The following is a 13,064-nucleotide window of genomic DNA, read 5'->3' as shown; positions in this document are numbered from 1 at the left end:
AATCGCTGCATGCCATCTTTATAATGTTAATGAAAAATCAGATTTCCACGTTACATTGACACATTTCCTTGCTACTACTCTTTTCTCTTCTTTCTTTCTTTGGCTTGGCTTCGCGGACGTCAGCTGGAGGCTCGTTTGTGGCTGACAAGTCCGATGCGGGACAGGCAGACACGGTTGCAGCGGTTGCATGGGAAAAATTGGTTGGTTGGGGTTGGGTGTTGGGTTTTTCCTCCTTTGTCTTTTGTCAGTGAGGTGGGCTCTGCGGTCTTCTTCAAAGGAGGTTGCTGCCCGCCGAAGTGTGAGGCACCAAGATGCACGGTTGGAGGCGAGATCAGCCCGCTGGCGGTGGTCAATGTGGCAGGCACCAAGAGCTTTCTTTAGGCAGTCCTTGTACCTCTTCTTTGGTGCACCTCTGTCTCGGTGGCCAGTGGAGAGCTCGCCATAGAACACGATCTTGGGAAGGCGATGGTCCTCCATTCTGGAGACGTGACCTACCCAGCGCAGTTGGATCTTCAGCAGCGTGGATTCGATGCTGTCGGCCTCTGCCATCTCGAGTACTTCGATGTTGGTGATGAAGTCGCTCCATATGGTATTCCTTGTTGTGGTAGTACAGATTCTATCACCAATGTGTATATGTACAGATTGTAGTGTAGGATGACTGTGATTGGCTGAGAGCATAGCCACACCTACTGGCTAGTCTTAAAGGATAGCTCCTAGCCAGACTAGGTCATTCTGGACTGGTCGACCTACATGTGATATGCTCCAGTCTTTTAATTAATAAAAGCCTTGGTTTGGATCTTTCGATGCGCTCTACACTTGTTAATATGTTATTTTATTATTTTCAATTAAAGTGCTTATCTCAGGGAGAAATTAGGATCTGGCATGACTTTAAAGAATCTTACAAATTTGAAGCAAATTATAGTGGATGGAATGATTAAAAATGTTTATTTCAATAGCATATGTCTTGTTACAAGAACAAACACCTAATGTAGGTTTGTTTAATTCAAAAGAAAGATGGGAACAAGATTTAGATATAATAATAGATCTATAGATTTTGCAAGATTTAGATAAAAAGTTATGTCTAATACTATTAATGCAAGATACAGATCATTTCATTATAATTTTTTTTTACACCAATTATATATTCCACCTCAGAAATAGAGTAAATGGAGACAAAATTTATCAGATCAATGTTTTAGATGTGGTAAAGAAGTGGGAACTTTTTTTCAATCTATGTGCTCTTGTTTGAAAGTTTTGGGTTTCCATTAGTAAGTTTTCACAAGTCACTGATGTGACCTTTCTATTAAGTCCTGAATTAGGAAATTTTGAAAGTATTACACCCAAGTTACCTTCGTCGGATACTTTTTGATTCTTGGAACTATTACAGATTAATAGTTTAAAAACTACATATATGGATAAATATTTCTACATGCATGTAATTCTTAATGTTAGTGACAAAGTGTGCATGCAGGAGATAAAAAACGCATGTAATATTTTTTCATGTCTTGCAGCTCTTAAACATCTGAAGCTTATCGTATGTGGCTCTTACATTAAGCAAGTTTGGCCACCCCTGGGCTGTAGGGGCACCAACTTCCCACTCTCTGTAAAGGTCGAGAATCCCACCTACCTTTCAGGTGGAACTGTGTTCCTGCGCGATCCTCCAAAGGCGTGACACAACTCATGAACATGTAATCTGCATCCTCAGCTGCAACTGAACCACCACAAGCCTCGTTAGTCAGTCAGCATTGTTGGACTACGTTTACAAATGGCGCTTTTACACAAACCCCCTCCCCAACATTCCATCCTCCTAAATGGAGGAGTTGGTGAGAAAGTTTCCAGCAGTTTCCCCCGCCCTCCCCCCCCCCACCCCCCCAATCAGACTCCAGGCAGATCCTCCTGACCCTTGTAGGTGATAAATCCCCAGGACCTGCCTCCTTGGGGAGGAAGGAATCGACGACGAAGGTGACTGCTGACATCTCCCTAAGATTCCTCCGACTTTCGGGCGGGGCGGGGGGTGCCTGCAGACTTGCAGGGTCAGCCAACCTAACTCTGCTTTTCTGGGAAGGAGGGAGGAGGTGGGGAACTGACTTAATTTACAGGGAAATCATAGAATCCATCAAGGAACTGGTAGCATGATGTCGAGAAACTAATAACGGGAGTTTAACAAGAAAATCTACAAATGCTGTATTGTAGTTTACACAAAATGTGGGAAAAACTCAGCAAGTCACACAGCAAAGATAGAGATACATAACCAACATTTCAGCCCTGAGCCCTTCATCAAGAAACAAGCAAAATGTAGGCAGTTACTTAAGTAAATTGGTGGGGGGGTAAGGGGGCAAGAGGATAGCTCAGTGGATGGAGAGGGAAGGGGGTGGAGAACTGGAGGAAAGGAGACAGAGGAAGAACAGGGAGTGGCCTGATGGGAACAGAAGTTAACGTTAATACCATCTGGATGGAGAGTGGGGCATGGCCCCCCCCAATTTACAAGTGGCCTTGGTTTGGCTGCACGCGAGGCCAATGGACGGACGTGTCAGCGTGGGAGTGGAACCAAAACAGTTGGAGATCCACGGTCACTGATGTGGACAGAGCGAAGGGGCTCAGCGAAGCGATCTCCCAGCCTACGTTCGATGCTCCTGTTTTACATCGGAGAGACTGGATGCAAACCCAAGTAGTTATTAAACATACCTCTTGTACACAGGCCTCAAGGCATGGAATACTGGCCTGAAGGCAAGAGCTGTTGAGCAGAGAATCTTGCTGCAATGGCAAAGAGCCACACCTGGAGCATTGTAACCTACTCCAACAGCCAATCAGGGTCACAAGATTCCCAGAAGAACAATCCCAACCATTCCCAATTCTCCACACCTTATCTTTCTCCTCAACTCCTAATGATGCTTTTATCACTGTGTGACCTCCAAACACTGGCTCTACTTTCAACAAAGATAGCTCCCTGACCAGACCCACCTCTCAAACTTGTCCAGGTACCCAAAAATACACACTACTGTTGGGTAACCTTGGGGCTGAAACATTATTCCTCTTTCTCTCCCCATGGATCCTGCTTGACTGGGTGAGTTTTTTTTAAATTCAAAGATAAAGCACGGTAACAGACCATTCTGGCCCAAGAGCCCGCGCCACCCAAATGCACCCATGTGGCCAATCAATCTATTCACCCCGTACATCTTTGGAACATGGGAGGAAGCCGGAGGAAACGCAAGCGGCCCCAGGGAGAAGTACAAACTCCTGACAGACAGCACTGGATTCCAACCCAGGCCGCTGGTTGCTGTAGTAGCCTCACGATAACTGCAAGGCCTTCCGAGATCACACAATATAGGAGCAGAAGTAGGCCAATCGGCCCATCGAGTCTGGTCCACCATTCTATCACGAACTGATCCATCCTCCCACTCGGCCCCACTCCCCTGCCTTCACCCTGTACCCTGGATACCCTGACTAATCAAATACCCGTCAACCTCCACCTTAAATACACCCTATGGCAACAAGTTCTATGGACTCACGACCCTCTGACTAAAGATATTTTTCCGCATCTCTGTTTTAAATGGATGCCCTTTTACCCTGAAGTTGTGCCCTCTTGTCCTAGAATCCCCTACCATGGGAAATATCCTTGCCACATCAACTCTGACAAGGCCTCTCAGTGTTTGAAAAGTCTCGAGGAATCCCCCCCCCCACCCTCATCTTCCTGTTCCCCAACGAGTACAGTCATGTATTTTTATTTCAAATTTCCAGCATCTTAACATGCATTTTTTTTAAATGAGTCTGTCGGACACTGACAGGATGTTCAATGGGGATGATGTTTGTAGTCAAGATTGGGAATGAGTGATCTTCCCCATAGAACTGACCACCCAGAGCTGTGCTCAGTCACACTGTGCATGTCCAGGGATCATTGACCGACATGCGTGTCAGGGACATGGTGCCAAAAGAGGAAAAGAGGGTCAAAGGTCTAAGGAAGAGGCAGACAGGAAGGAGGGAATGGCCAACATTCACACCTTATTTCAGATGTTCTGCTGCTGACAGCGACCTCGGGACAGGCTGATTAAAGGATGCGTATTTTGTGCCAGGAGGTGGCGTGGAGATAGCGTTGCTGCAAGAGGAAGCAGGTAATGGGGGCTAAATGAGCTGCTCCAAAGAGGTTGGCACCCAGGAACATCAAAAATGCTGGGTGTCAACATCTCTGAAGATCTGTCCTGGGACCATGAAATCACAAAGAAGACTCGGCAGTGGCTATACTCCACGATGAGTTTGAGGAGAGTCGGTGTGTCTCTTGCAAGTTTACCATGGATAGCATTCAGACTGGTTGCATCATTTTTTAATTTTAGACAAGCATCACAGCAACAGGCCCTTTCGGCCCACGAGCCCATGCTGCCCAATTACCTACTATACACCCCTAGTACATTTTTGAAGGGTGGGAGGAAACCCACGCCAACACAGGGAGAACATACAAACTCCTTACAGATGGCACCGGATTTGAACCCCGGTGGCTAGTACTCTAACAGCGTTGTGCTTACCGTGATGCAAGCACAGAGGTGCCAAAACACAGGACAGGAAAAGTTGTGAACTTGGCCAGCACCATCATGGGTCTTCATTCCACCGAGGACATCTATAAGAGGCGGTGCCTCAAGAAAGCAGCCCCACCACCACTCACCACCACCCAGGCCATGCCCTCTTCTCACTGCTACCATCTGAAGATGAACACCCAGCATTAAAGGTAAAGTTCCCATTAAAGGCAGAGAGTCGCCACTTTGTCCAGTGCCCCTCACAGAAACCTGCAGTACCTGGTGTTCCTTGGTGGTCTCCCCTCCAAATACTGACCAGGCCTGCGCCTGCTTAGGTTCCGAGATCAGGCAATCCCAGGCAAATTCAGGCTACTAGGTGCTTCTTCTCCTCTGCCATCAGACTTCCGACTGGACAATGAAGAAAAGACACTACCTCACCATTTTCTTTCTCTTCTTTTCCACTAATTTATTTATTTTTACGTAGTGTCTTTACGGAAATGTAACCCATAGCAATTTTAGCACCAGCCGTGCACAACATTGCTGCCACAAAGGAACAAATTTTGTAACGTGTTCATGACAATAAGCCCGATTCTGATGCTCCTGTGTTTATTTTAATCATCTGTGTGTCACCATGGAACCTGGAGATCTGGTCTCCAGATGACAAACCCATTTTGGTGTTCTCCCACAAGAGGATCTGACTGCGTCAGGACATCGCCCCAACCCATTTCCGGTGGGGTTGTGCATCAGGGTCCTGCCACCAATGTCCTACACTGGAGACCACCCACAGTTGATCAGAACCCAGCATCCCAAAAATCCATTCATCTCCAAATGACCAAGAGAGGAAACATCCTGGAAAAGGCTGAGATGGGGGGTGGGGGGTGGGGGTGGGAAAGAGGACTCTTGAGACCCATTGACAATACGTACTAAATCCAGAATGTTCTGCACACGCACTCCCGTTCAGATCCTGGAGCAATTCAGCCACTGCTGCTTTCTTCGACTCTGCCGCCCCACTGAGGCTTTCTGTCTCCAGAACCTGGAGGAACGCCTGCAGCTCCGAGAACAGCTGGGTCAGATCTACGGAGACAGAGAGAGTAACCCCAGTGCTCAAAGTTCAAATTCATTCTCAGAGTACATACATGATGCGGTACGGTTGGCGTAGCGGTTAGCACCACACCTTTACAGGGCCAGTGATTGGGAGCAGGGTTTGAATTCCGTTCCGTCTATAAAGAGTTTGTATGTTCTCCGTGTCTGCGTAAATTTTTCCCAGGGGCTCGGTTTCCACCCACCATTTTTTAAAAAGTACCGGGGTGGGGGGGGTTATAGGTTAATTAGGTGTAATTGGGCAGCACGGACTTGTGGGCTGAAATGGCCTGTTACCGTGCTGTATGTCTAAAAAAAATTTTTTTTTTTTTTTTTTTTTTTTTTATAAACACATTTCATCACATACAACCCCAAAATTATTTTTCTAGTGGGTGAGGCAGAATTACGATCAAGAAAAAAAAACTGTACACAACAGGTGAAGTAGGACGCTATGCAATTTGGACGTTGGGCGAACACCATATTATGGTAACACAAGCGTTTATTATGACTATCAAGACATATGGTATGCATTCTAGGTTATATATGTCTTCTTCTTTGGCTTGGCTTCGCGGACGAAGATTTATGGAGGGGGTAAAAAGTCCACGTCAGCTGCAGGCTCGTTTGTGGCTGACAAGTCCGATGCGGGACAGGCAGACACGATTGCAGTGGTTGCAAGGGAAAATTGGTTGGTTGGGGTTGGGTGTTGGGTTTTTCCTCCTTTGCCTTTTGTCAGTGAGGTGGGCTCTGCGGTCTTCTTCAAAGGAGGTTGCTGCCCGCTAAACTGTGAGGCGCCAAGATGCACGGTTTGAGGCGTTATCAGCCCACTGGCGGTGGTCAATGTGGCAGGCACCAAGAGATTTCTTTAGGCAGTCCTTGTACCTTTTCTTTGGTGCACCTCTGTCACGGTGGCCAGTGGAGAGCTCGCCATATAACACGATCTTGGGAAGGCGATGGTCCTCCATTCTGGAGACGTGACCCATCCAGCGCAGCTGGATCTTCAGCAGCGTGGACTCGATGCTGTCGACCTCTGCCATCTCGAGTACTTCGACGTTAGGGGTGTAAGCGCTCCAATGGATGTTGAGGATGGAGCGGAGACAATGCTGGTGGAAGCGTTCTAGGAGCCGTAGGTGGTGCCGGTAGAGGACCCATGATTCGGAGCCGAACAGGAGTGTGGGTATGACAACGGCTCTGTATACGCTTATCTTTGTGAGGTTTTTCAGTTGGTTGTTTTTCCAGACTCTTTTGTGTAGTCTTCCAAAGGCGCTATTTGCCTTGGCGAGTCTGTTGTCTATCTCATTGTCGATCCTTGCATCTGATGAAATGGTGCAGCCGAGATAGGTAAACTGATTGACCGTTTTGAGTTTTGTGTGCCCGATGGAGATGTGGGGGGGCTGGTAGTCATGGTGGGGAGCTGGCTGATGGAGGACCTGTACCATATATGTACTGTACCATTATACACCAGGCAGCACAATCGCTTTGTATACAAGAGGCATGAGATACATGAGGTAAGCTGCTATGCCCCGTTCTCTGATCGGGATTTCTGAACTCTATTATAACTACAGACGTAAATGTGGTTGGATGTTGTCCGAATGAATGTTATGTGGTGCATGACTCTGTGTGTGTGTGTGTGTGTGTGTGTGTGTGTGTGTGTGTGTGTGTGTGTGTGTGTGTGTGTGTGTGTGTGTGTGTGTGTGTGTGTGTGTGTGTGTGTGTGTGTGTGTGTGTGTGTGTGTGTGTGTGTAGGGGTTTGGCACCGAGGACTGGAGAACATTGTTTTGTCACGTTGTACTTGTCCAATCAGATGACAATAAACTTCACTATCACGGGGTGAACATTCAAATTCCACAAGAGCAGACTCCAAGGTGGGGAACCAGCCCAGGTCACTGGGATACCACCTGGCCATTCTGTGCACAGCAGGCAGAGGGTGGGGGGAGGCGCTGAAGAGGAGACCTCATCTGAGTGCATTGCAACAGTACTCAAACGGGAAAGGATGGTGTCCCCAGGAGGCAGATGTGGGGAAAATTGAAAAATAAGTGAGACAACCTCAGTGTTGTGCAGGTGGATTTTCCCTGGTCACACAAGAACACTGTCTCTCTGATGAAGAGATTGTGGAACATCACACAGTGCAGGGTTTGTCCCATTCATTCAGTGACTGAAGAAATGGCTGTGTTGTGGAAACAGAGCTCTCCGTGATAGACAGTGGCTGGTGTCTTGTTCAGAGTGCACCGCTGAAGGAATCACGTCACTCAGTGCCCACCACAAAGATGGGCTTTCTTACTCACAGGAACCTCTAGATCTGGGGAGAAAAAGGAATCTAAAGACCTTTCGCAGCTGGCTGTCTGCTACACAGCATCTCACGACACACTTTCCCATCACATCAATGCAGGTTAAACATTCAAAGATCACCAGGGAAAAGACTTTTCCAATTGGCTTTCTCAACTAGTTGAGAAACAATTAAACTATTTTAAGCACTAAGTACAGGCCCTTGCTCAATTGTGGAACTTAAAGGAGCACTGCACTGCAAGGGGCTCGGGGAAAAAGGATCCACGTGGCTGTGAGAGAGCAGAAATGAGGGAGCGCCACAGAGTCAGACCCTCTCAGACGGGCGTTAGAACCCAATCTGTATCCCGACCACATTCAAACAAGACCCGTCCTCTCTCTCTCTCTCTCTCTCTCGCTATTTGTGGGATCTTGCCATGCGTCACAAGACAACAAACCAGGGGTGTCCTGAGGTTGAGGCCGAAACTGCGTACAGTCAGCAACAAGGCTCACTGCTACCACTGGCGCCAACACTGTCCAGTTATGGTTCCTCTCGATGACCCTCAACCTATTTGCACAATCGCCTGAACGACCTTTGGGAATATTTAAGTTGCTCCATCGCAAAACAGGTCTCAGTGTTTTCTTCGCCCTTGTCGAATTGATACGTTTAAAGCTGTTCATGGTGCACTGGAGGCAACTGGTGGGGATATGGGGCCAGAAAGTGCGTGGCATGATGGGTCATGGTGTTCTCTCCACTGCAGTTGGATGGAGATGGGGCAGGAACCAAGGGGGCTGCTTTTGTCCACTTGCTGATTTAATCCAGGCATTTAACTCACGGACGAAAGAAATAGCACGGATTCAGGAAGACCAGGGCATGTTTGACAAAGCTACTGGAGTTCGTGGAGGATATAACAAGTGCAGGCGATAGAGGGGAACAGATCTTGCATTTCCAGAAGGCGATAAGGTTCTGCACCACGATGCATGGCGTTGGGGGTAAAGTATTAGCATGGACAGAGGATTGGTTGACCTACAGAAGGCAGAGGGGTGGGGTAAACGGGTGTTTCCCTGGTTGGCAACCAGTGGTGAGCAGAGTGCTGCAGGGGTCAGTGCTGGGCCCGTCACTGTTCACCATGTTAGTTAACGATTTGAGTGACCAAATGCAGCGCTGATGGCACTAAACTGCAAGGAAAAGCAACTTGTGCAGAAGGCACAGAGAGTCTGCAGAGAGATATAGATAGATTTAAGTGAGTGGGCAAGGGTCGGGCAAAGAGAGTAAGACATTGGTAAATGTGAGGTCATCCACTTTGGAAGGTAAAAGAAGATCAGAATATTATTTAAATGGCGAACGATTGCAGCTCGCTGCCATGCAGAAGGACTTGGGAGGGCTTGTGCATGAATTGCAAACGGTTGGTTTGCAGGTGCAGCAGGTGATCAAGAAGGCAAAAGCAATTTTGGCCTTCATTGCTGAAGGGATTGAGTTTAGGAGCAGGGAGGTTGTGCTGCAACTGTACAGGGTACGGGTGAGGCCGCATCTGGAGGACTGTGTGCAGTTCTTGTCTCCTTACTTGAGGAAGGATGTACTGGCTTTGGAGGTGAGGCAGAGGAGGATCACCAGGTTGATTCCAGACATGAGGGATTAGACTATAAGGAGAGATTGCCTCGTCCGGGACTTGCTGCAATGCATAAGGATGGGAGAGGATCTAATAGAAATACATTTATGACAAGGGGGAGGATGGGAAGTAGTTTCCACTGGTCAGCAAGACTATAACTCGTGGATAGAACCTCAAGATTTGGGGGAATAGATTTCAGACGGAAATGAGGAGGAACCGCTTTTCGCAGAAAATGGTGAACCTATGGAAGCAGGAAGCAGTGGAGGCTACCTCACTTAAGACACGGTTCAAAGAGATTTTTCTGTGGTCGGGAAATGAAGCTTGAGGGGAAAAGGTGGGTAGGTGGAGTGGAGTCAACGGCCAGTCAGCAGGCTCCACGGGACAGATGGCCGACGCCTGCTCCTGTTTCCCATGCCCAAAGGCTGCACCTTCCTCCATCTGAAACTGCTTTGGAAACTAGAGCTACTGCTATAATGTCGCATCCAGAGTTGGCGTCAGAACAAGTCTAATCGGGGGTGGAGGGCATTAGGGTAACAGCACAAACTGTCGTTCAAAAACTCGCTCAGTGTGGTTGATGGGGGGGGGGGGAGAAAGAGAGCAGGTGCTATACCCGCCATGAACCTCTTCCGTGTACTGCCGTCACACTTCCCCCTCCCTCCGACATGACAGATGTGCTTATAGCGCGTGGAGACGAGACCACGTCATGCTAGTGCTGCAGGCGGGCACAGTATCTCATTGGCGGTGCCTGGCCCACAAATGCCACCCCCACCCACCCGCCGGTTACCCCAATCTCTGCCCGAACTGTAAATCCTCGACATGCTGCCTAACAGTGTTTTAGTCAGGAACGGATCTTTACACAGCAGCAATTACACATCCCATCACACCAGCCCTAATCAGTCACAGAATTCCTGTCACAGAGCATTTATAAACATGTCCTGCATTGGGCACAGGTCACACAATGGAAAATGTGTGCTTGAACGCAACCTGGGAACATAATGTCCCCACCCTTTCCAGGGTGGGGGGTGGGAAGGTCAAAGGGAAGTGTGCAGGCCCTCAACCACACCAATCCACCCCATGAAACAGCAACAGTAGGTGCAGGGCTCCAGAAACAGGAGAGCGCCACTCCTCCCACATTGAGAAGGGAGGGAGATGGGCCCTGTAGGATGGTGACCATCGGAGCAGGCCAGTGAGGGGCTGAAGGGCTCCAGGCCGCCTGCGGGCAGTTAGCAACTTGCGGCCGAAGGACTCACGCGGGCTGCTCAAGACTGGCTCGTGGGAAGCAGGCAACAAAAACTGGGATTTGACAGGTGGCTGTGGGCAAGAAGGGCTCCTGAGGAAGGCCTCGGGCAGGTGGAGGCTTCCTGATCACATCGGAGGTTCGGAGCTCGAGTTGACCATGGATTGAACAGGAGATTGTGGGATCACTGGAGACTAATCCACGAACGCTCAGTGACTCTAAAAGGAGTCTCTTCCTTCTCTTTTTCTTATTGTTGGGGAAATGGGCACTGCTCATGGCAACTCTTGTTTGCCTTACGGCAGTCAAAGGTTGAAGTGTCAGATTTATTGACAGAGTACATACGTGACATCACATCCAACTCTGGGATTCTTTTTCCTGCAGGCAAGGCAGAATTACCACTTACTGGCAGTGTACTCAACGTACATGTACACAAATAAAGAAATATAAACAAACCGTGTGGTACAGGGAAAGAAAATAAATCAATGAAGTGAGAGTCCCTGATTGGGTTTGTCGTTGAGGAGTCTGACGATGGAGGGGGAGTGGCTGTTCCTGAACCTGGTGGTACGAGTCGTGTGGGACCGAGACCTCTTTCCTGATGGCAACAGCGAGAACAGAGTGCAGGCTGGGCACCGTGGGTCCTTGACGATCGCTGCTGCTCTCCGACGGCAGCCTTCCCCATAGATGTTCTCGATGGAGGGGAGGGGTTTTGCCTGTGATGTCCTGGGCTGTGTCCACTACCTTTTAAGGATATCAAGTTTAATACATTGTTATGCATTCTTATGTGACAATGAAAGGAACTTTGAGCTTGACCTGTGTCAGATGGCACAGCGAGTAAGGTTAACCTCATCCCCAAACAATCCTGACCCAAAATGTCAGCCACCTCATTGCTCCATGAATGCTGACTGGCACATTGGTTAATGAGCAGAATTTATTGTCATGTACATGTCCCGAAATTCATTGTTTTGGGACAGTGTCACAGTGCAAACATTCATATAAACCACCGCACAAAATAAATGAAAATAATGCACAAAAAAGTCAATATAAGGCAATGTCTGTGGTTCATTGTTCACTCAGGAATCTTGTGACAGCGGGGCAGAAGCTTGTGCTGCTGAGTGCCTGTCTTCAGGCTCCTGTACCTCCTTTCCAATGGTAGCAGAGTAAAGAGGGCAAGGCCTGGGTGGTGGGGGTCTTTGAGGATAGGGGCTGCTTTCTTAAGACATAGCATGTGCTCAATGGAGTGAAGACTGGTGCCCGTGACATCGCAGGCTGAGTTAACAACCCTCTGGAATTTTCTCCTGTCTTGAGAGTTGGCACCTCCGTACCAGACAGTGATGCAACCAGCCAGGATGCTCTCCACGTTACACTAGCAGAAGTTTTCGAGCGTCTTCAGTGACATACCGTATCTCCTCACAAAGTGATTCATCGTCATGGAGGCAACGACAGATGGTTATTCTACATTCAGCAGGGAAGGGAAGCTGCTCTGGTCTCATCTTGGCCCTATCTGCATGTGCCCCAGTTTTGTAGTGTGGCTTCGCCCTGCCCCAGGTGAGTGCAACCTCCATGCACTTCCACAGGGAACGGTGCCCATCTAATTGCTCAGCCCAACAGCAGCAGATCTCAGGGTCACAGACACATCCAACACAAGCAGGCCAATTGCCCAATCATGGTCAAGCTGAATTTAAATGTAGTCATTCAGCCCAATAACAGGCCCTGAGTCCATGCCACCAAATTACACACAACTGACCTGTACGTTTCGAACCGCGGGAGGAAACCAGAGCACCTGGAGGAAACCCATGCAGACACAGGGAGAACATACAAACTCCTTACAGACAGCACAGTCCCGATTCCCGATTTCTGTTCTCTCATTTTATCTACGTCTAACATGGGGAAAGGTTTCCCCAATACCCCTCTGAAGTCCAGGGAAGGACAGCCCATTCCCTCCAGTCTTTCCCTGTAGTTGAACCACTCTAACTGGCTGCCACGAGTCTTGTAACGTGACTACATTCCAGATCATTCTTTGGGCCTTAAAAGGCATCACCCAAATGCACTCCTCCTTATCTTTTATTCACCATCATGACTGTGTCTATTGGTGTTCTGTTCTCCGTGTCTGAGCCCACTGCACGCTTGGTGAAGTGGTACCTCGAGGACACCAGTCACTGCCCTGTGCTCAGCACTGATCCATCCCAGTTACATGGACCTGGCTACACTGACCCGCAACTACAGAACCCCACCCCAGCCCGGCAACACCGATCCCTGGATTCATCCCCCTCCCACCCCCTCTAACCGACCCAGCCCAATACCAGCACCCTCAGATTCAAAAACCACGCCCCACCTAGGCTACACTGGCCTCCCTCAGTTACATCGAATCATCAC

General features: G+C 48.6%; 1 protein-coding gene across 1 annotated transcript in view; it reads right to left on the bottom strand.

Annotated features, from left to right (window-relative positions):
* The window catches only part of LOC138752914 (actin filament-associated protein 1-like 2), a 44,284-nt gene that overhangs the window by 24,289 nt on the left and 6,931 nt on the right, over positions 1-13,064 (bottom strand). Inside the window, exons 2-3 of the mRNA XM_069915526.1 lie at positions 5,430-5,579; positions 1,628-1,711 (exon numbers count right to left, since the gene is read on the bottom strand). Of these exons, the coding sequence (XP_069771627.1) occupies positions 1,628-1,711; positions 5,430-5,579 (234 nt within the window). The remainder of the gene's footprint in view (positions 1-1,627; positions 1,712-5,429; positions 5,580-13,064) is intronic.

The sequence above is a fragment of the Narcine bancroftii genome, chromosome 2 (assembly GCF_036971445.1).
Source record: "Narcine bancroftii isolate sNarBan1 chromosome 2, sNarBan1.hap1, whole genome shotgun sequence".
Taxonomy (NCBI): domain Eukaryota; kingdom Metazoa; phylum Chordata; class Chondrichthyes; order Torpediniformes; family Narcinidae; genus Narcine; species Narcine bancroftii.
The sequence above is the reverse complement of the archived record's forward strand: the minus strand, read 5'-3'. Positions and strand labels throughout refer to the sequence as shown.